At 40.5% G+C, this 24,269-nt stretch overlaps 1 protein-coding gene and 1 long non-coding RNA gene across 4 annotated transcripts in view; one reads left to right on the forward strand and one right to left on the reverse strand.

The window, feature by feature from the left end:
• LOC125899045 (uncharacterized) overlaps positions 1 to 24,269 on the forward strand; it is a 174,664-nt gene that overhangs the window by 4,438 nt on the left and 145,957 nt on the right. The window lies entirely within an intron of this gene.
• The window catches only part of gabra3 (gamma-aminobutyric acid type A receptor subunit alpha3), a 146,353-nt gene continuing 134,846 nt past the window's right edge, over positions 12,763 to 24,269 (reverse strand). For 2 of the 3 annotated variants that reach the window (XM_049593161.1, XM_049593160.1), the window contains 2 exons: positions 14,184 to 14,222; positions 12,763 to 14,040 (listed from right to left, as the gene is read on the reverse strand). In XM_049593161.1, coding sequence (XP_049449118.1) covers positions 13,720 to 14,040; positions 14,184 to 14,222 — 360 coding nt within the window. In that variant the 3' untranslated portion in view covers positions 12,763 to 13,719. The remainder of the gene's footprint in view (positions 14,041 to 14,183; positions 14,223 to 24,269) is intronic. The other variant, XM_049593162.1, reaches the window with a different exon arrangement.

The following is a 24,269-nucleotide window of genomic DNA, read 5'->3' on the forward strand; positions in this document are numbered from 1 at the left end:
TGAAGATGAAACTGATCTCAAGAAAAGTGGAGGATTATTTCAATCAGATGGAGCTTTATATTGGAATGACCTTCGTCCAACTTCTTTGAAAATTCTGAGGGACAAAGAAAAAGACATATTGCATATTCGAAGTGGTTATGAATTACATGGAGTCAAAAACTGTTTAAAATTCGAGGCACAATTAAAATGAACACATTTGAAGATGAACCCAAAGAAATTGCCTTCTAGATTTAGGCTGCAGCCAGTTCATTGATTCATACATGAAGCAGTGGTGAGTTCTATATGGACACTCCAAAACAAATCTACTTTGGTAAAACCAGCCCAGTTGCCTGGATAAATGTCAGCACTGTAGGCTACATTTCTGCAAACCCACTACCTACATGTGATTATGTTGCAGATTCATTGAAGCTTTAAGTTTAAGCTGTGGTGAACATTTACTGTGTGTCTCAAATCACACACTTCTGTTAGTACACTTCCATGTAGTATACTATGTGCACTATGTACTTATTGGCGTAATGCGCGAATTTCGACAGGGTAGTGTTGTCTCAAAACAAACACGGCCGTTGTGCACTCACTGGAAACGACAACCGCAAATTTCGAGCTCTTCTTCTTTTAATGCCTAATGTGCAGCTGTTAGCTAGTTAGCAAACTAGCATTAGCATTTGCGTTATCGTTTGTGGTACCAAATCATTACAGACTGCTAAATTATTCCAATAAACATATTGCTGGCTTATACCCGACAACAGTATCATGGTGCTTAGTGCAAACACATGTATAACTTATATTTGTACAATGCAGCGATGTTAATGGTCACACAGTCCTCGGCCGCCATTTCCAGTTTGAAAAGTGGTCCCTCCCCTTCCGCTACGTAGCCAAGATGGTGACCATTGAGGGCGAGAAGTGTCCATAGTTCCACACTCAACTTCTTGACCGTTTTGAGTGCACCATCCGGGTACTCATAGTGCACTGAATTTTTCCATACTTCTCAGTGTGAACGCACTTATGCACTCAAAATATTAAGTCTAAGTACAGAAGTATGTGATTTGAGACACAGCATTATTTGGTTTAGGCACAAAAACCATAGTAAGGAAAACATTAAGGCTGGTGTAATCTGGTGTGGGGCACAATTCAAGCTGGAGACATTTGGTCTTGGTAAGAAATAACCACTTTCTGTGCCTTTATCCCAACAGGAAATGCTGCGACAGGTTGCTACAAAACACACATTTGGTGCCCCCTGAAAAGCTGCTAGAAACACAGCAACGTACTCATACACCACATCACTTAAGAAACACTGATATGATACATATGAAGCGTGCAAATGTGACGTCTGTGTGAAAAAATGCCAACATTTTCTTGTGGTGGCTGGTACAGGTCAGTGTTCAATTTGTTTGATGAAAGACTGTTGGAAATACTTTCCTTTCATATACTGACTGAAAGCAGCAGAAGGGCAGAACTGAGTGCACTTAAATATCTGTTTATTTATTGCATATTATCATTGCAATATTCAGCAACAGTAGCACATCTTTTACTCATATCTTGCATCCCTAGTTTATTCTCTGCTATATTTGTAGGTGCGTTGTTGGCTAATGGCGGCATGGAGGCTGGTGTCGTCACTTAGTGGATTCTAGAACATCTGGTTGTCCAATGTGTTTGTAGTGAGATAGAGTTTATTTTTTTGCAGAGTTACACAAGTTGTTTCACAAAATGCATTCATATAAATCTTTTCTGTGTGAGTCGGCTCATGTGCCCCCAAGCAGGCTGCAATGTAACGGTGTCATCCCCTGTGCAGAACTGCATGTCTGTGAGATTGAAGACTCCCCTGAGTGGCTCTTGGTGAACCAGACAATTACCGTGGATGTCTTCAGGCTGCAGCGTTCTCTGTTATGTCTTTCATTAACTTAAATCAGTTGCGTGTGTCACCAAAGACTCAGTCACACTAACAGACACGTGAAAGCACTTTATCTTTATTCACTGTAAAGAACAGCAATTCCTGGACAAAGGGATGGAAACAGTTTGTCAGTAGCCCCACACATAAACCTCAGTAATAGAAAGGTGGACACTTTTAAAACGACGGTTAACAAAGGTCGAAAACAAAGGGGGAGCATCTTTCAAGCTGACAGGATCGCCCTGCGTTACCCTCATATGTCAGTGGAGATCAGATAACTTCCCTCTTCCTCCTCATCCTGGTTTTTACATCAGTTGGATAAATTCTTTTCTCAACAATACTGACTTCACGTCACAAAAAGAAGCACATTAGCCCTATTTGCATGTTTAGTGTTTGCATTATGGAGGACAGTATCAGTTAGTAAATAAATGTATAGATAAATAAATAAATAAATAAATAAATACAGGAATAAATAACTAAATACATAAATAGATAAATGTATGAATAAATACAGGCATGAATAAATAAATACAGAAATAAATATCTAAATAAATACAGGGAAAAAAAACAACTAAATGCCTAAAAGCATTCATAAAAAAAAGTATGAATAAATACAGATATAAATATCTAAATAAATACAGGAATAAATTAAAAAAATCAAATGTATGTATGAATACAGGAACATAAAACTAAAAGCATTAAAAAATGTATGAATAAGTACAAGAATAAATACAGATATAAATATCTAAATAAATACAGGAATAAAAAAAAAAAATAAAAAAACAAATGTCTGTATAAATACAGGAATAAACAAATAAAAAGAATAAATAAATCCTGAAAAAGATAAGGACATAAATAAATGCTGAATTAAATAAGGAAATAAATAAATGCTGAAATGAATAAGAAAAAAATAGATATATTCATAAATAAATAATTTAAAGTTGATAATGAAACAGAACATAAATAAATATCTCAGATTTATTTCTACATGTATTTATTTATTCCTGTATTTCTTTTTTTAAGCATTTATTGATTTCCATATTTATTTCAGCATTTATTTATTTTATTTTATTATTAATACATCCATTTATTTATTTATAGATACTTGTGTCATTTTTTTCTCTTCAGTATGCATCTGTTGGCTTACCACAACAACTGAGGTCATCAGGTTGCACAGTTTGTACAAAATAAACATCTTAACAGTTGCTGCAGTTTATTATTCTCATGCATGAATGACTTGGCATCTCTCTGGAAGTGACAGCAGGCATCCTGTGATGTCAGCTGCTGCTTATATGATAAAAAATATTGGTGTCATTTGTGTGCATTGATAACAGGTTCATTATTTTCTGACACTACAGCTCATGTTATTCATTACTCGTAGTGCATATGTATGTTTCTGTTATCGCCTGTCATGTTGTGAATACGTCTAAATAAGCATCTGCTACCAAGTGAACAGTAATTTTGTGACTTGTGTGAAACATTTCTCATTATATGCTGCGTGTTATGCATATAGAGCTATTATCCCGTTAGTGTATGGCCTTTGCCATCATTAAAAATGAATGTGTGCGTGTCTTTAGTCTTATTGTGATCGAATTCTCAAAGTGTCTACTGTCTCTATGTTTGAGATCAGGTAGATAAGCATACAAGTGGTGCAGCTCACAGACACAAAGCACTATACAGTTCCTAGAGCTGGTATAAACAACAGCCACTAAATGTGTAATGGATAGTTTCATTTATCATAGCAAGCATAAGCGAGCAAACAACCTTATATGTCCATGTGGGGGGCTTTAGAAAGCTCATTTTCCCCCAGCGTGCTGAGAAAAAAATGAGGTGCTTCGGCTTTAAACACAACAGCGTTCCTGTGCAGTTGAAGGCACCTACAGGGCAGTGAGGACTGGACCGGAGCCAGACAGTAACAGTAACCTTCAAAGTCTGTGGACAGCAGCACAGCCTTGTGTATTGATAATACCTAGTAATGTTCATACTGAAAACCCTCTGCTTTGTTGTGGCTCCGTACAGACTGAAGTAGATCTCATTTTTTTATGATTCCTTGATCTCTTCATCTGTTTGTAAATCTCAGGTTTAGATAGAAATATTGTTGATATTATTGATGCTACAAAAACCAAAGCTTGTTGGGAGTTTTTTTGGCAGTTTTCTCACAGAGAAGGGCTTTGAGGATTTGCAGTTATAGCCTTAAATAATTGATGAAGTCAAATGGGTGAATTGTTGCAGCACCTTCTGGCAGAGGTTCACCAGTGCAGCCTAAACTACTCTCTGACTAACAGTGTTCCAGCTTTACATCGTGTTCCTGCCAGCACTTTTCATAGAAACACTCAATTTGTTTAATACTGACCCTTATAATACCATAGAGACAAACATTTCGACTAGTGGAGAGGAGAGAAATGTTAAGTGACTGTAATACAGAGGCACAACAGTAGTTATATAAATAGTGAGCTTCTGATAATGTGTACAGCTTGAGCTATAGGGAATGTGAAGTTGATGCCAAATTTTAGGATGGGGGCACCATCTTGTGAGGAACGCGTTCTGTTACATGTGCCTGCCAAGGTGGTCAAGCATCGGTATTTGGACAAACTAATCATAACAAACGACATAAATCATATACCTTGGCAGTGCAGATGCTGATAATGTGGTGGGCCACCACAGTAAATCTGAGACACAACTCCAGTCTGGGTGAAATAAACCCTTAAGTTATGTGTCATGTCTCTCACTGGCCTTTTACTAATAATGTAATGTCCTCCCCACCCCAGAGACTGACCTCTGGTGGCGCATGCTATGCACTACACACAATACTTCCTCAGTGCAGCATCTCCTTATCAGTTTGATAGAACGAGGACCATCTGTTTGTCGATGGTATTGCAAATCATACCATCGAGATCTCGAAATACCCTGGTATACTGTAATACTGTCATACTGCCCAAGCCTAGGAAAGGCTGCATTCCTCTTTTTGAGCCAACTAGCCAAATGAATTACAGGAAGTACGCAGGTATAACCCCTGTAGCAGGCACAGGTATCAGAGTGTGTACCTCACAAGATGGCACCTAGGGTTGGGTCGGTTCTCGGTAATACCAAGTCGGTTCAGTACTCCGTCTCGGACCGGGGTTTTTTTTTTTTTTGAGACCGACTGGACCGCATACTCGGGCGGAACGTAGGCGGAGCGGACTCCGCAGAGGTCCGCCCGGTAAAAGCGGATGTCCGCAAGCCCTGTGCGCGCAAAGCACGACCGCGCAGTATCCGCTCCACGCACCAGTGTCACACAAGACTGCTCGGCATATATTTTTCACATCATGGGGATTTTTCACAGACATTTTTACAGGAAACTACAACGCAGAAGTGAGCTCGACTCCGCTTATAGTACGCACAAGTCTGTGAGCACCTGTGTCTGCCTCTTCGCCAAGCGCACAGTGAGCAGGAGAGAGGGTGGGGGTGGGGGTGGGGCGGGGACTGAGCTAGGGGGTGCGAGTGCGCATGCGCCAAGACCTCTACTGTAGCCTGGGGAGTCGATAATGGCGGACAATTTAGTCTTGAAGAAATCAAAGAATGCGCCACTATGGCAGCACTTTGGCTTTGAGCCAGACGAAGGAGGCAACCCTTGTTTGCACTGATTGAATAAGCTGCAAAATGTATTTGTAATGAATAAAAGAAACAACATGTTACTGTCACTCTGTTGTCCTATGGTTGTTTTTTATTTTAAATGAGTCAAATGCGCCCCAAGTGGCGAAAATCCGGTATTACCGACTTGATGCGGTTTTTCACAAAAACCGGACCGTTTTTTTTTTTCTCATACCGACCCAACCCTAATGGCACCCTGTCCCACATGGTCTGATGCACCTTCAAATTCCCTACATGTTGTGCCTTGGCTGTTCTACCTGTTTTTGTGTAATGCATGATAGTCCTAGATATTGTGAGTTGCACATGCTGATGCCAAACTTCACAGAAACATCAAGAGACATTTGAATTGGCTGTGCTCTAATTTGAATGTGCGCAACATGTTTTGTTCCCTGTAGGATGTCCTCACACTGTACTGCTTGATCTTATCCCTCTCAAATCAGTGTAAACACCACAGACAAAACGACTCACATGCAAAGCCCTGACGACAACACAAAGAGTCAGACAAAAACACTTTTCAAAATGAGCCTCTGAAGGGACATCGCACAAGTCCACCGCGTTGAAGATTTGCACCCTTGAGGCTCGGATGTGACCAAGAAGGGTCTCGTAACTCCAACACAAAATACAACGTCCTTTTTAATCCCCATTTGCATTTGCTACATCTCATACAGTAAGAACATGAACGAGAGAGGGCAACACAAGAGTCCAGTCACTGAGCATATAGAGAGGAACTTCCCGACACAAACACAAAGTCGACTATGTTCCCGGAGCTGTCTTTGTGGAGGAAGTCTTTGATCTCTCAATGTGTAGGGACATGCAGTGAAATTGCTGGAGAGAGAACAGTGTGTACAACTCTGCTTGCAGACAGCTGCTAATTCACAGTTAGGTTTGAAAAGTGCACACAAGGTACGGATCTTGTAAGTAGCTCGATGAGTATTATCTCTACTGTACGTCTTTAAAGTACCATAACACGTGGTGTTACAGAGCTGGGTGTAGGACAGCGGTACCTATCAGATGTAAAAATAAATGACATGACATATCAATATTCACAAAAACTATCGGAATTGATTTCACAATATCTACAAATTCACAACTTAGTAACACTATTGTGAGCAATTAGAATTGTTGCCATTTAGTTTATAACAATTTATTCAGTTAATCTATTTGTCTACAGCGTTCTACCCATCAAGAGATTTGCATCAATGCTGTCGAGGTTATGTCGTATAAAACATAATATTTAATGCCGTACTGAGTAGCATAAATAGATTCATATAGTAAGTAATATACTCCTTAATATACTGTATGTTATAGGATGATATGTATCTGCTGAAGTTAACTCTGGCCCTGTGAGGAAAGGATTTACCACATGAATAACACAATCAGAACCTAAATGGCAACAACACAGCAGAGTCCCGTTTATCAAAACTCCTCAGGAAGGATCATGATCCTGCAAACTCTTCAAAAATATTTTTAATTAAATTCTTCTTTTTAAAGTTGATCAATGATCTCTTTTTTGTTGCACTACCGTAGGTTTTGTTTGCAGTTATTAGTCTGAGCAGTTTGGATGACAGGTTCTACTGTAGTTCAGCTGCAGAGTGCAGAGGTTGTGGTTGTGTGGCTCTGGAAGTGTTTTGCCCCTTTTTTGCTGCCCACAGACGCACAAGATATGTGAATAAGAAAAGGTAATACTGCATAATGCACTCAACAAATATAAATAAATACATTTAATTAATTTTGTGCGATTGGGAACTGGGATAAAGTAGTCGTCTGACGGAGAGGCTTGGGTATTTATATACAGTAAAATGATTAAGTATAGATTCATAATGATTAAGTGTATATAACATTTAAATGTTATAGACCAAACGCTAAAAAAATCTCCTGGTAAACCATTTTCGATCATTATCTCTTTTTCCAGCAGCAGTTTGTCGAGTTTGTGTTGCGGGATGAAGATGATCATATTAGACTGATGAATAAGAGGAGCAGCTGCTGCAAAGGCTTGTCCAAGCAAACTGTCTTCGGCTATATGAATTAACAAATGGTTACGTTTCGCTTTAACTGCACTTGGTGCTCTGCTACTTGGGGTGTTTTCACACTTGGTCCTTTTCAGCACTCTGAGCAGACTCAGAGCGGCGACTCAGCATTATTTGCCGGTCTGAGTTCGGCCTGCTTCAGGTCCATGATGCGGTTCCCTTAACCTGTGCACTGTGAACACAAAGCGCTCCAGGCTCGCTTTGCCCTTTGCCATTGCATTTAGCCCTCTAGATCACATGCCCTTGCGCTTGGATGCCTGAAAAAACAGACGAAACCACGTCGGCCTGCAACGCTTGCAAGGACGCAGGACGAAGAGTAGTTTGGTCCACAGAAGATACTGCATGTCTCCAGATGTGAAATGCAGAATCCATCAAATGGCAACAGTGTACAGCGCAGAAACCCGAAGGTTTTCTTCCAATTTTAAGTTTGTGTGGAAGCGAGGGGCTTCATAACCGCACTGCAGTGCCACGTCAAAAGAACTTAGTCCCTTTTCTGTTGGTCCACCTTTTGGTGCACTTAAAGAGGACTGAGTTCGGTTTGTTTTAAAAGAAGTATATGTGAAAACCTGCTTAGTTTGTGCCCAGAGTACGCTCTGCTGCAAGAGAAAAAGAGAGAGAGACGTAGCTCCAAAATTATAAAACCTGTATGTGATGGTGACTGCGGTGCATCACAAATAAATGAATGTTTGGGAAATCTGCTCAGTGATTAAGAAAAATCATTTCTGCCTTTCTATAAATATTTTGTTCATGATTTTTATGGGGGTTACCAGGGAGATCTGATGTCTGGCATGTTCACTAAATTTCTCTGGTTATAATGTCAGGTCAAAGTAATTCCCTCAAAGTTAAATTGAAATTATATCATCAGCTAAAATGTATCCTTCAATTGAAAAAAATGTATCCTAATTCTTTTCAAAGGAATGTGTAGGAGTAAAGGCCTTTTAGGGAAAGGAAATTATTTGATTTCAAGTGGGCAGCAGCATGCTTTAATTAATATGTCTTGAAGCAGATAGGCCTACGTGTATAGTTCTGTTTGTTTGTAAGTGGGTTTTATTCTAATTGAGAATATGTGGGCCTGAAGCTGAAGAAAATTCTTTGTGTTCCCGTGTTGCCTCAAATGATGTAGGCTCACATAATACTCATTTATGTATTATAAGAATATATTCATTATACTGTACATATGAGTCTATATGACAGAGGTTATTTTATTTGGAGCTTAATATATAAGCAGAACTAGTTCACTTTTCAATTAAAGATATAAATCTACATGCGCTGATGATGTCATGCTTTATATAGCTTATGTATCAATTGTTTTGAAGCTCAATAAGCAGATGATATTTGGCCCATTTGACTGAGGCACCATTTTGTTTTCTAAGTGAAACCCTGATGTGAATGAATGTTTGGTCATTGTGTTGCGATGTTTATGACTGGGAGGGTTGTCTCACTCAGAGGATGCCTGTCTGTGAGGCAAGTGATCTCACAAATGCAGATTGAATACTCAGTGGTGGCGGCTTCTCATAACTACTTCAGTACAGTCCTTGGATCACATTATTCAGAGGATCATACATAAACATTAACACTGTGTGTCATCAGATCCTGAATTAGAGCAGCCAGCCGGCTTCAGCAGATGTGTATCACTTTGTTTGAGACATGAATCAGTTTGTTTGAGACAAAATGGTAAAAAAATGAAGTCTGAAAAAGACACATGGCGCCTCGCAGACGTCTTCACAGACACAATGAATCAATTCATGAAATATATTTGAATCAAAAAGCCATACTGTGTCTGCAGTATGATGTCTGATTGTTATTTCCCCATGGTGCTGAAAAATATGCTTTATAGAACAGATAGTTCCAGTCTTTGATTATGACTGGCTGAGCTGCGTTCAAAGCCGCTGTAAAACACTCTATAAACACACAACTGTGACCACATTACAATTTTAGTGTTACTGTGCCATTTAACCCATCGTCATATGGAATGCAGAGCTAAAAAGGAAAGCACAAAAAACCTTAAAGGTGCCGTCCAAAGAAACTGAGAGAGCCTACAAGGACTAATGTTTGCACAACCAGGGAACCCAATTTGTCCTGTCACTTTCTCTAGAAATACACATTGCTGCTCCATCATCCAATCCACCGGCCTTTAATCTCCATCCAAAGAGGGCAACTTACACTGACGATACATGGTTAGTCAATGACGTAACTTTAGCAAGGTTGCGTGTTTTTATTTGTTGCCTATCATGCTGAATTTTATCTATTTATGTTGTCAATCGCTAGTGATATCATTTTTGTTACTTTTGAACTTATTTGGCTCCATGTTGCCATGGATTTGTAAGGTGCTGTACACATGACGCACTTTTTGTGCCCTCAAATCCATTGTTTTCAATATAGGTGCACAACAGGCACGCTCCAATGCCAGAGCGACGCCAACCAATGCACATGTGTTCTGAGCATCTATTTCTCAATGGCCCTGGGCCCTGAGATAAACAGAGTTAAACTTTTGGATTGCAGCAACGCGCACCACATGTCGTGACGGGGAACAACCAATCTCAGCCTTCTCTCGTAAATATCCGTCTGTGATAAATATGGACAAGAAGTTGAACATTTTACTACCAAGAGCTTTAAATCAATCTTCTCTGGATTTTATATCCTCCTGAGACCCTGTGTCCTCATATGAGAACATCACATTTTGGGTTTGCTTGACCTTACACTTCATTCTACTTAACTCAGACCTTTTTAGTGCCATCTAGTGGTAGTAAGAGCACAATACACTAAACCATGTAAAACAAGATGGCAGCCATCTCTACCAAGTCAGTCTGCAGCTGATCCTGACACAAAAGTGGACAAGGTCAAAAACCTGATCACATTTTATAGTTGAAACTTTGTTTATTTTACTGTCGACTCATTTTAGGACATCGGGACTTAATTATTGTTGACAATGTTTAGTGGGGTTTTTTTATACTTATCGGGTCCTGCTGATCCCAAATAGCTAGGAGAAATAAAAAAATGCAAACCAAACAAAAGTCTGGGTCTCAGGAGGATATAAGTAGACTATGAGATGGTGCTTGCTATAGTTGCTTAGCAACTTCAGTCGCAATCTATCGCGCTTGAAAGTTGGCGCTGAATAGGCACTAGAGCTGCACACAGTGCCCGACCTCGCATTTTCTAGGTGGTTGTGTACGGCCCCTAAAGCAGCCGGCACTTTCCAATGCATCTGTGTGTTGCCTGGCAACCATTCCGCTAAATGTCGCTAAAGAACTACATTTCTTGGCAGAAGAGTGATTATTTCTTATCAATAAATTATTGTATTGTTTTGTTGCTATGTGTTTATTTTATGAAATATTGGCACGTGGATGTAGCAACCATTTTATAAACGCAAAAAGCCACCTGATTGCTTTCAACAGGGAAAAGCACACCTAGTTTGTCTTTATGAGTCTGATATGACTTTAATGAGTTCTTAACAACTCATATCCAAAATTTAGTGTCATGATTTATCAGCCAGTGTTTGAGTTTGTGTGTAAGTGTGTATTGTTTGAAAATGAAACATGGTTTACCAGGAGATATTCATGCTGTTCCACTTGTGTTGCAAGTCTGTAGATGATGAACAATGTTTCGTCTAAGATCTCTATGATCTGCTTGCATGTGGGATGATGACTTTTGATGTGTGTTTTGATTGGATGTGATGGTCCTCAGTGTAAAATGAACCACAATTTTAAATACTTCAACACTTCAAGAGTGGAGATGGTGGAAAAACATTTAATCGTTATGAAATAAATAAGAAATATATATTTGTGTATTTAAACAATAATGACCGACAAAATAGAATCCTTCATTGCGTTTTATTTAATCTAAACCTGCAGTTTACTCATTTTGAAATGTGGCCTGAATGTGTTTTCCAATGTGGGAACTACAAACGATTAATCTTCAAATCTGTGTGCCACCACGAGGGTCAAAACACTTCCAGAACTCTTTGCCAGCCTAAATGATTACGTCACATCAATATGCACAAATAATCAGAGTTTCAGTGTGTTTATGCAGGTGCTGCTGAGGCTATGAGTAGGTTATTGATGACTAACTGGGATGAACTACAGAAACACTGTTACTAAGCCCTATTTCAGTGTGACAAACACCATTATTGGAGGCTGCAGACATACACGTGTACAGATTGTCATGCATTAACCTATGACTGATACATTGTACATGGTTCGTGTTATTACCACACCTTTTTAAAGAGGCCACGACACAGTTCATTCATTCTCCTATGCTTACCACCGAAGATAAAGTTTGAATCCACTGGATGTAGTGGTCATCAGAGAGTCTATAATTAAGACAATGCAAAATATCCAGAGTGCATCCGGCAGGAAAGCAACATAAATTGCTTTAGAATCATATAACATCTGTATAAACACGTACCAAATTCAACACAAAACAAAAATACAGATGTCACTTAACAAACGGGGAACAAAAGTTGGAGACGGATGCCACAGCTGGAGATGAATCAGATGAAATAATTTGATAATTACTTTGTTCTATCATGTGATCATAACAATTAAATTCGTTTATCATTTTAGTTTTATTGGTCAGTTTCACAGCTTTTTGCAGTACAATAGTCTCCAGTGATGATAGCGTCTCCAAAATTTGTTCCGAAATACTGTGTGACTGTGACATATTGGCCTTTTGTTGTCTACTTCAAAACACAAAAACAGTACAGCATAGGTAGACAATCAAATCAACACCAATATACTCTACACAATCAAATATAAAAGGGCAAAAGTACAACATGAATCAAAATCTTGCTCATGACGAGGCAGAAATGCAGAAAGAATCATAATGCAGCCAAAAACACAGATGCGAAGACCACAAAGAAATAAAAGGCACCGGGGTGCCCGCCCACAAGAAAGAAAGAAAAGAAAGAAAGAAAGAAAGAAAGAGTGTCTGGTATGATTTAATGTATAAAACATCTAGTGTTATTTGCATTTCCACGGAAAACATATATTAAACTGCGATTCAGAATTCGACTTCAGTCTGAGGTAATGGTGGTAGTTTGTTATGACTGCTCGGCTCACGGTGGCGCCGCGCCACGAGCCAAAACATAAATGCACATGATAATTGTTCTAGACTACGCTGGATCCTTTAATCTCTTTGCTTCATCTCTTCACAGGCAGAGGTCTGTTAACCTTCCACACTAATGGGCAATTTTACACTCGCTGCCCATGCCTGTGGGTGGGTGGGTGGGGTACAGCCACATACTGCAGTGCACCGCGCCTGTGGACACCAGTATATGTTTGCATGTAACGTACACAGAGACCATTGTGCGTATGTGTGCTGCAAATGTGAACGTGTCAAAGCCTTTTTTTTTTTTTTTTTTTTTTCCTTTTATGATGTGTGTGTTCACCAAGGCACATAGCTTCTCTGTCATTAAGCATACTCAGCCAGTTAAAACAATAAGAGCCACTGGACTAGAAAATGTACAGGCAGCCCTATGGGACGCGATAGCAATTCCAGATGATACTGCATTGGGTCTGTTGAGATTCAGCGCCAAGCTGAAGGCCAGACACTGACGATTATTAATGATGTTCCTATGGAGCTATACAGGCTGCCCCCGGCTAACAGAGCACGGTAAAGCGACCGGCGAATGGCTCTCCTGGCGTTTTCTGATGCATCGCTGTGTGTCTGTGTCTGCGTGCGTACATGCATGTTGTTAACTTGATGGATGTGTCAAAACCTTATCATCGGAAAATGAGCTACGACGAAAACTTCCAACGCATGCTCGCTCTAACTTATTATAAGCAAAGCGCAAACATGTCAAAACATAGTGGGAACACAACTGGACTACGCTACAAAACGGCAAGCAATCAAGATACAGCAAAGGGACACTTGGTTACTCACAACAGGGGGAAAGGGCCAGAGCTCAGTGTGGAGGGGACAAAGAAACTCTACACAAACACAATTTGATGTGAGAATGTGCTCCCTCCAAGGTCCACTACTATTATGTGAATCTACTGTATGTTAAAATTTGCCTTCCATCTATACAGACGTGCAAAATATCAAACTCTTAAGAAAAAACAGACACACGAAACACGCGCGCGCACACATACACACACAATAAGATGTAATGGACTTGGCCTCCTGCAAACCTGTCTACCCTCCAAAGCAAACCAGATCAAGCCTAGCATTTGGTCAAATTCAGTTTAAGTTGTTTGCCTTCATGATAGCGGGCTTCCTGTTGACATACGTGGCCCAGTAGCCTAAATTGAAGATGAAGAACAGAACTGGGAAAATGATACGTGAGATCTTGTCCACTTTGCTGACGCGGTTGTAGGACTTCTTGGCCTCTGTGTAGGGGTCATCCATTTTATGGAGATAGGGGTGTTTGGCCGCCGCTCCGGTGGCGCTCTTGGAAATGGTCGTTAAACCTTGGTCTTTCGCAACGTTGATGGCGTAGGTGGTTCCGACAATGTTGAAGGTGTTGTTTGCCTTTTTGGACAAAGTGGCAGATTCTCTTCTCTGAAAAGTAAGAAGGCAGTAAAGGTAAAGGTTGTCAGGAGCGAAGCACCAGACTCAACAATACTTCCATTTGAACTCATGAAGAGGAAATAGAAGCAACACCACGAGACACGACACACACAAGAACAAAACAAAAGCCTAACCATATCGTTAATCCTGGCCATGTTAGCCTGAAACGGTTCCTGAAAAGAAAAGTAGAAAAGAAAAAAAGTTTACCAATTATATTAAAATTACCCAACTTACAAACTCTATTCATCAGTATCGTACTTTTAAACACTTTACACTATTAATGTTGTCAATTAAAATCTGCATCATACAAATTTGAATTGCAGAAAAAAAGGTCATGATAAAAATCCATGACAAAATGACGAAATGAATCAGGCTGGTAAAATTTAATTTTTTAGGGGGCTTTAATGGCATCTAGTGGTGATGGCTGCAGATAGCAACCAGCTGAAACTTCTCCCGGTTAGAATTCCTTCTCTGTTCACTGATCAGAAGGTTTTTACCGGGAGACAAAAAGGTCTCTTCCTCTCCAAAACAAAAAAAAAGCAGGTGAATAAAAAATTAAATAAACAAACAAAAACCCACACAGAATAAAGCAGTTTTAAATTATAAATCAGTGTGTCTCTGATGCTTTTTGGGCCATTAGCCCAGTACCTGCAAATGTGTGCTCACCTTTTTTCTCTGATAGCTTAAGATCCAGATGTACAGATTTCTTACTCTCCAAAAAAAAAAAAAACGGACCCGGTGATTTAAACCGGTAAACACACTGAATAAAGCAGTTTCACGTTATAAATCAGGGTTTCTCCAATGCTGTTGGACACGTCTTAGACAGGTCCTTAGCCACGCACTTGCTAAGTTGTGCTCACCTTTTTTTATGACTTATGGCCTTTGCACACTGAGTCTTTTTTTTCGTCCAAAATTGTCACACATCTAAAAATAAATACAACCTTACTTTGTGTTAATCATGGTTTGCGCACTGATTTAGAAACTTTCGAACGTCTTTAAAAAATTTTTAAAATTAAAGGTTTGTTTTGCGTTTTTCGCATCCATCAAAATGAGTTGTTTGACCAAGAACAAGAATCAGTGAAGAAAATGTGGTGGTGGGACACAGTGGCGACAAGACTGAGGAATGTGTTTAAAACAATTAAACGTGTTGGAATCGGTGTGCAAGGTTTCTGTACGTAACATTTTCAGATGATGGATTAAAAAAAGCATCTTAAAAAAGCACTCAGTGTGCAAGGGCCTTTTAGATCCAGATGTTCAGGAGGTTTTTACCTGGGTTCGAAATATCCACAGAGTTCTCTTTCTCTCCAAAACAAAAACATCTGGTCATTTAAACCAGTAAAAACACTAAATAAAGCAGATTCACGTACAAACAAATCTATGTTTTTCCGATGCTCTCCTCACGGAGGGACTGCCAACCATGGTGGCCAAAGCGAAAACACAAACGGCCCTTTCTAGAGCCAGTGTTTGGTTTGCCCAATCTTGGCTACTGTAGAAACACAGCGGTGCAACATGACAGGACCTGTTCCCTATGTAGACATACACGGCTCATTGTAAGGTAATGGAAACCGAACGACTCTTCGTTCAGGTGATTATACACAAAAGAAAACATTTATCATATTCCATTTCTGCCAATATATCCCCCTAAATCCTCAACACTGGACCTTTAACAGTGTGGAAATATGGACAAGAATATATTGTATCACTGCAGAACTAGGCTAACTGTAGCAGCAGCAGCAGCAGCAGCAGCAGCGCAGAGCATGATCAGAAACAAAGCAAAATAACAGTGTTTGAAAACTTGTCTGACAAACTGTATCAATGAGAGCAGCCAGGCCTCTTCAGGCAAACAGCTTGCGATAAAACAAACACGACAAGGGCTGCGTGTGATAACGCTGGCTGGAGAAGCTGCCGTCTTCCTACTACTAATCATCAGGCTGTCTTTCATATTGAAATCGCACAGGGAGGCAGAATTTTATTTGCTAAATTGGTGCGCTCAGATAGCTAAACTTGCATCACCAGAGGATTCTGTCAGCCTCAAAGAGCACAGTGCAGTGCACAAGGTAACTGTGAGGGAACAAGTAGGGCACCAAGATTGATCACCGGGCACCGTTTTAGTTTCCTGTGTGGCATACACTAGGGTAATTTTCTTCACACCATTCATCCCCACTGTGGCCACTTTAAGATCCGCAGCCAAACTAAAGCTCTGTGTGTCATGTAGAGTGTTTCACTTTCAGTGCTCCCTGTTTTCACTTTCGCTTTGAGCCCAGCTTTAATTTTTGCTCCACTTTTTTCAGCTTCATTTAATTTTCCTTCCTTTTCCTTTGACTCCGTCTTTTAAATTAGCATAACTAATGTCCCCTCTTTCGCCTCCTCCAAAATGCTTCACGGTGCATCTCTTTCTGCACACAGCTCTTCACCAAATGTTTTGTTTGGTTTTTATCCTCAACATTCACAAAGCCTCACAAAGGGAGGCAGGAAATGGCTTTCCATGTGACAAGACATGTGCCATGTGTTCAGTTTAGCTGCAATTAATAGATTAGTTTTCAACTGTTAAATTTATCAGCCACTAATTCGATAATTTATTGATCAGTTTGAGTAGTTTTTATGAAAAAAAAATGTACTAATTGATTGATTAATTGGGAAAATAATCAACAGATCACTTGACAATGAAAATAATCTTTAGTTGCAACCTTAGTGTTCAGTGTCTTCAGCGAACTAGACCACAGTGTCGCTGTCATGTTCAGGGAGACCATTTTTAAATCTCACATGTGACAAGCAGTGGAATAGCTGTAGCAGTAGACATCAGTGATGTTATAAAGTCGTTGTTAATAGGGATGCGTGTGGAAAATTCTGCGCTGATACAGTTTTTTAAAATTACAATTTGGCCAGTAGCCAGTATTGATGTTTTTTTTATTGTTGTTTATTTTGTTTTTGCTGTTATTTGTCCCTGCTGTTATGGCAGGGAAACAAATAAATCTTAATTATGAAATAACAACTTAAGGGCTGTTTCATAGTCGACGCAAAGGCACGCAGACACGAACACGTTGGGATGCATTGAGATGCATTGGCCGCCATGATGCGTGCTTGCGTCTCAAAATGTGTTGTCCATTTTTTTGATATGCGACGCAGCGACACGTATAATACCGTGCATTGCCAGCGGGGGTGATAATGCAACCAACGTACTTGAAATTAACCACTTTTTGTTATTCACAGAAGAAGCAGGTATGAAATATGGCGGACGAGGAGGAAAAACTTTGTGAACTTGTACGGGCACACCCCCATTTATATGACAGTTCTTGTGCCCTGCACTCTAATAAAATAGCAGTAATAGCTAGCTGGAATGTACCAGTGACTCTGTTACCCCCTATTACGCAAGCGATGTATTGCATTCAAGTGTCGCCCGCGTCGCTTGCATTCAATGTGTTGACTATGAAAGGAAGCGCGCTGTTCGCGTCACTTGCTCGGTTGTGTGCGTCGACTATGAAACGGCCCCAACTCTTTTAAAGTCATTCAGTCCTTCATGACACTATCTTTGAATTAGCATGAATGAAAATCATCTTTTAACAAAGTAACTGCTTCAAAAGCCTTCAGCTACATAAAATATATCATAATTCCCTCTCCAAAATTAATTTTTTTAGATATTTTTTGGGGCATTTTGGCCTTTAATTGATAGGACAGACAAGCGTGAAAGGGGGGGGGGGGGGAGGGAGTGACATGCAGCAAAGGGCCACAGGCTGGAGTTGAACCTGCGGCAGCAGCCTTGTACACGGGGTGCCTGCTCTACTTATTTTATATTGCTGTGAGAACGTCACAGTTTCACATATTTTTCCTTCAAACAACTGTATTTATTCAAGTTTCTCACCAAAAACAAAAATTTATGAGATTACATTTGAACAAATCATGAGAACGATATAATTGACCTGGCCCAGATCTCAATTTTCTGAACGGAGCTTGAATCGATCATAATTTAACTCACTGCAACTTCAGTCAACAGTTAGCTCCAGCCACCAGTTGCCTGCAGCTAGTAGCTAATGTTAATTAGCTCTACTCCTACAATTCATGTCAGCACACACAGATCTGTTGTTTACAATGAAGCATTATCAGGGAAACAATAGGGTGCATCCCTTGATGCTTTAATAATAAGTTTCCTGTGTCCTTTTCCTCCCAAGGCAATGACGCCGGGAGTCTGTTAGCCTGAATCCCTGCTTTTTAGCATGCACAAAATTGATGTGACACAACAGCCATCTTTGAACATAATTTTATTTGCTGACAGGCCGATGACAGTCAACAAGGCATCAAACTATTGACTGATACCAATGTTTGGCGAATAAAATGGTGCATTGAAATAGAATGAGAGCAAAAACGGCATTTTCTTTCAAGTCAACATGGCAAGATGGTTAGAGTGGCAACCATTTTTAAGTTTCCCATTTCAGAGATCTGTGACTGTCGCAGTTGGCCAACCTTCATATAAACCAACTTGCCGCAAGTCGCCAACTCACTAAGGTGTGGTTCTGCAGTAATAAAAAAACAAGTAGCGGAGTATGAAGCACGGAGAGGTGTCTTGTGTGCACTATGTTGGTTGCCTTGCTGCTGGAGAGGGATCTTTGGTCATGTTTGGTTGTGTTATTCACATCTCTTACATCAGATGTTGGTGAGATTTTAGCTGAGTTTTTTGTCCATTGGCTTGGTAACACACCAGGACACACAGATGTTGATAATTACGAATGTGATTATAAGCCCAGGCTACATGATGAGCAACTGGCAAAACACTTCAAGGCCCCACTGACGACTGACAACAATTTTCTTTTGAACTAGTCAAATGATCTCGGCAAACAGTTCAATGTCTGTTTTACTCTCATTCTATCTCTATAGCTGTCCAATCTGTCCACAGTGATGGAGACAGCAGGACTGAGGAGGAAATACATTCATTGTGATGAGTGTTTCCTCCTCAGGTGAGCAGGAGAACAGGGGGAGGGTGATTCTTCAAACTCCTCTGCAAGAACAGCAAGGGTTGTTGAGAGCTAACAAAGCTCACAGACTGTTGATTGCATTAAGCAGAGAAATGGTTAGTCGCTGCCTGAAGGGGTCTATCTCAAGTCAATTAGTACACGAAGAGAAAGAATTGCACTGATGCCCCCTGGGTGACCAGATACTTTCCCAGGATATCGATTCAAACACCACCACGAGCCTCCTCTGTCACAGCGATGGCTTGCATCAGCAGGAAAGGCGAATCGCTACCATAACGTGTTATATGACCTTAATCATAGCCCCCTAAACTCTTCAGTCCTTGGCATTAGGGATGTTCTTTGCCCAGTAACCTGACAAACAAGCCAAGCAAAGTAATTCTATTTTCGCTGTTTAGCTGGGCTGTCGTCTGCAGTAATTTATATGGTCTAATTATTGGGGAAACCACATGTGGCACTGGGCTCTGTGCGTGTTGTTATGAACCTAATGTGACACAGCACATACTTTACCTCCGGCCAAAGATTCTTGCGCACTATTCAAAGTCATTTGGCTCGCTGCAGGCACAAATACCCCCCCAAATACAATGCATCTATTGACCTTGTCTTTGTAACTTCTGCAAATTGTTGCATCAGAATTTCTTTGAGTGTGATTAAGTGTCCTGGGGGTAATTGCGCCTCGCTGTGTCCTGCTGTGTGGAGAACAGCGTGTGCATGTGTGCGTGTAACTGAACCTTGTGACAGTCTGTCCCTGTCTAAGATTGGAGATGAGGTGTTGGCATATTTAATAGCCTCAAGTATATGAGCATGTGGTTGTATGAGCGTGCAGAATGTGTTTGGGGAGCCACAATGTCCCTGTTTGTGTGTGTGTATGTATTTACGTGGCAGTTGCACTACTGACGTTTTTGTAAATCTGGTGGTTGTAGAGATGGCCTGAGCTTGACGTCGTCACTGCAGGTTGTGTTACAGGTAACTGAACTCTCCAACCCAACCGCCAGCAAAAAAGTGTTTTGTGTGGCATTGTACATTCTGCAAACCATAGATACATTACATTTGCACAGTATTACTTAGCGTATATATTAAAACTTTATGTTTCTTCATGTTTCAACAGCACTGTGGTTAACATGGTGAGGCTGAAGCACAAAAAACTTTTGGTTAAGATTAGAAAAAGATAATGTTTGGGCTTAAAAGGCCCGGTTTTGCTGTCACAATCATGGCTGAAGAAGTCGTCCATGTCTTTGTAAAAACAACCACTTTTTGTAGCAACATCCCAGCAGGAAATGCAGCAATGTCTCTGTAAAAAGAAGTCGCTTTTCGTAGCACTATAGCGGCAAGAAACACACAAAAAGTGGTTTGTAAAAACAACCATTTCATCGGTACTAGCCGGTAGAGGTGGCAATCACCGGATGATCCACGATACGATACGATATGATACGATATGATATGATACGATACTTAGGTCATGATATGATATTTTTGCTATATTGTGATCTATTGCGATTTATGATCTTTTTCCCAACAGCAAGTTATTTCCCCAAAGGAAAGCTTTATCAACATCAGTTTACTTCATAAGATAAAGTTGTCAGTCTGTTCTTCTGACTTAAGTCATATTAATTGCAGCAAAATGTGATGCAAAGCAGACAGACTGAACAACACTGTCCTAAATCCTGTAAGAAATACTGCATACATGACAAACTGAACTGTTGGCAGATTTAACGCCCTCTGTGAGGCCAGATTAAGCATGTGAGCAAAACACTTAACGTGCAGGTATCCCGCTATCTGAATGGCAACACCCATGTCAGATTGTCTATTACAACCACAATCTCCCATTCTTGTGCTGCATTTTGCAGGAGATCTGCAATGGTATGACTTTTGCGTACTGCTGTAGTTTGGACAACATGAGACAGCAGTCGCCAGTCCTCTGTGAGAGAACGTGCGGTTATAGTCATATATAAATCCGCTGACTTTGACGTCCAAAATGATGCTAAAAATGATGATGTTCACCATCCCCTTTACCTCCTGATGACAAAATCATCTCATATACTACATCACTTAAGCAATATTGATATGATACGCGTGAAAAGTACAAATGTAACGTGGTCATGGTTGGTTCAATACCAACATTTTCTGCTTGCACTTGGGATGAAGTGTCTGATGTTTGTGATGGTTGGTCAAAATATAACCACCTCATCTTGCTACATTAGGAAGGTTATCCCTGATCACAGCAGAGGAAGCTTGCCAAGAGGTAAACAATCGTGAATAATGACACCTCCCACTCAAGCCAAAATGGGTCGGAAAACTTATCAACTAAGGCAATAATAAGGCCTCCCGCGATGGCAGCTAAAGTTTGTTTTTTTCCACCTGAGTGCGCTGAATTCTCATTCATAACATGGCTACAAAAAGTTTAGTCAAACCTAGCTGTCGCAACTTCCCTGTTGTTCAGAAAAATGAGCACTGTCATGCTGAAATGTGACTGCTAGGATTGATGATGACAGGCTGCGTCTCCGCCATTTTCTAACAAATTATTATGTTGAAAATATCTGTGGATGTCGTCGTTTGTGCCGCTGCAGGTGTGAAGCATAGATGTGAAACGGTGATTTCTCCTCGGCTCCAGCAGTGAAGCCCGTCACACAATGAGCCAGTGCTCTCACGTCTGCTGATGAAACCAGCACATAATATCGAACACAGTAGTGTCCAATCATGTGTCACGGAGTGCCGAGAATACGCAGGCTTTCATTCCAACCGAACTCCCCACCGGCTAATTTCAGTAATAAGCACACCTTCAGCTGGCGAGGGGAGAACTAATTAAGTAGATCGCTTGTCAAACAGAACGTTAGGCGACAAAAAGGGAAGAAAATGGCATAGAAACTCCATAACCAGCCAAGTAAATTAGTGCACATTGACTCGTCTACAGCTCACCATTTCAGTCTTTAAAAAGAAGGAGCCTGGGGGCAATGAAGTCATCCTTTGGTTCCGGTCAGGGTGGTGGCTGAAACCCTGCCTCTGATGACTGGGTAAGGTGTTTTCAGAGGGACTAAAAAATGCTCTTTCCTTCTACATCCTCCTCCTGTAGGTTCATTTTTCACTGTAAATATTTCAAAATGGTAAAAAGCAGTGTGTAGTCTGATCCCTTTGCCTTCCAGTAGCTCATTCTAGTGGGGAGTGCGATGGGAGAGCAATGTCTCCTTCTGTGACCCCATTCTTTTTTATCTATCATGACAACTGCATGCTCAGCACAGCCCCCGAGAACGCAGCCCAGGCTGTTGCCATTAAGACGAGGCATCAAAAGAGGGAAAAAAAAAAATAAATTAAAAAAAAAAGCTCCTCTCTGCTGCAATGTAATGCTGCAAATTATCCTCACTGACTGAAAAGTTCCATGGCAGCAATATGCATTCCTGCCAGTCACTCAGAGGACCAAATGTCAGACTGTAAAAAAAAAAAAAACTGGAGAGGCTGTACTGATTGTGTCAAGCAGTTTGTACATTAGTAGCAGAAAATAGATTGGTGGCACTGTCTGCCACAGTAGAACAAATATGGTTCTCCTTATGTTGTGTCTGTGGCTGTTAGAAGTATTCCAGCATTTTATGTGCTTGCAGCAACATAATGGCAGCTTTGACCTAGCCAGTATTTACCATACAGGACAGTTTCTTAATGCTTCAAATGCGATTTTTATATAATTCACAAGCATAATACGAAACCCAGAAGGCCATCATTTTAATACTTCTTTTGTATGTTGCCACTGTTCATATGTGCCAATCCATTTAGAGTGTGAAAATGCCTCGTGAATGAATCCATTATACTTAGTTTAGCTGTTCAATCAGTAATTCACCTTAGCCTGCTTATGTTGTCTGTCTTGACCAGATTTCACATAAAAATAGTTTTTAAAGGAGCTCTATACAGTATTCAGAGTGAGTCCATGATTTGTATGTTGTCTACACACGGCTCTCAACATGGAGGTGGCTGAGCAGGTGGCCAACAGCTAATGGTGCTAACAGCATGAAGAATGCTAACAATGGCAACAGTGCTGACAGTACTGACTTTGTGTCTCTTTCATCGCTTAAAAAACAACTGGTTTGATTGTTTGTTGGTCCTAAACAGTGGTTTGCAGCTTGGCAGGCATCTTGCCTTGATCTCCTGCCATGGTTTGGCTCTACATTCATATGGGAAGCGAACACCAGACTCCCGGATGAAAGTCCAGGGTTTGTTTGACCAATCCACCGTCCCTCACCCCCACCTGTTCCAGCTCCTTATATTACATCGTTACTGGCAGCGTTAGCGCCGTATTATACTGCAGTGACAGGTGCCGTCTGGCCAACTGGCGTCCAGCTCAGTACCTACTCACACCGCCTGCAAAAGTGGCTTTTGTGTCTGACGCTGAAATCACTGGCAAAGCGGCGGTATGGGCAACTTCGGAATGAGAATGGGCTGGATACACACACAGAGACTTATATGCACTAACAGGCTGGACCATCTACCACAACAATAAACTGAGAAGCCTGGATTAGAACACACACAGAGGTAGTGTCACTTCATTCCCTAATCAGGGCGGCAATATTCCACTTAGTATATTAAGGCTCTAGATGTCATATGGTGCTCCTTTAAGCCCAGTGAGACTTTTATCTGCTTAGAAAAAAGAAAAGCTAAAAAAATAATTAAATATAAAGCAAGGTAATGAAGGTATACATTTCCTTGCGCTTCAGTTTGTAACACGTTTGTGTTTGCCAGCTCTCTTGGTGCCAGTGAACTGTGTGACTTTGTCTTCTCAGCACTATGCTTAGCTAACTGAAATCGAAAAACATTTGTTGGAACCGTTAATTATTATTTTAGGGATGTGAATATAAATACCTGTTAGGACAGGAGGGCACATTTTATAGACTACTTCTCAGCAGTGCCAATCAAACCACAGTTGGCTATCGATACCTGATTCTGTCAATCACGCCATCCATACAAATTGGGAAAATCATTTATTTGTTTCCATCAATACTGGAACGACTGAGCCTCTTTGAAGCTGTATGCATTTCATACATTCAGCACAGGACCAAGTACTTTCATTTTGATCATTGCCTCTCAGTACCCGTTTTCATTTGATGTGATCACTTATAAAACATCATAGAAACTGTGGTAAATTTAACCACATCAGGGACTTCTCAGGTTTTATTTATGTGACTTCATCACAGCTTCAGAGAGCAATGTCATGTCTGGACCTCTTCATCCTTCAAATAAAAACCAGTCCTTAAACTAAGTCGAGCACCAAAAAACTCA

The sequence above is a fragment of the Epinephelus fuscoguttatus genome, linkage group LG12 (genome assembly GCF_011397635.1).
Source record: "Epinephelus fuscoguttatus linkage group LG12, E.fuscoguttatus.final_Chr_v1".
In the NCBI taxonomy this organism is placed as follows: Eukaryota; Metazoa; Chordata; class Actinopteri; order Perciformes; family Serranidae; genus Epinephelus; species Epinephelus fuscoguttatus.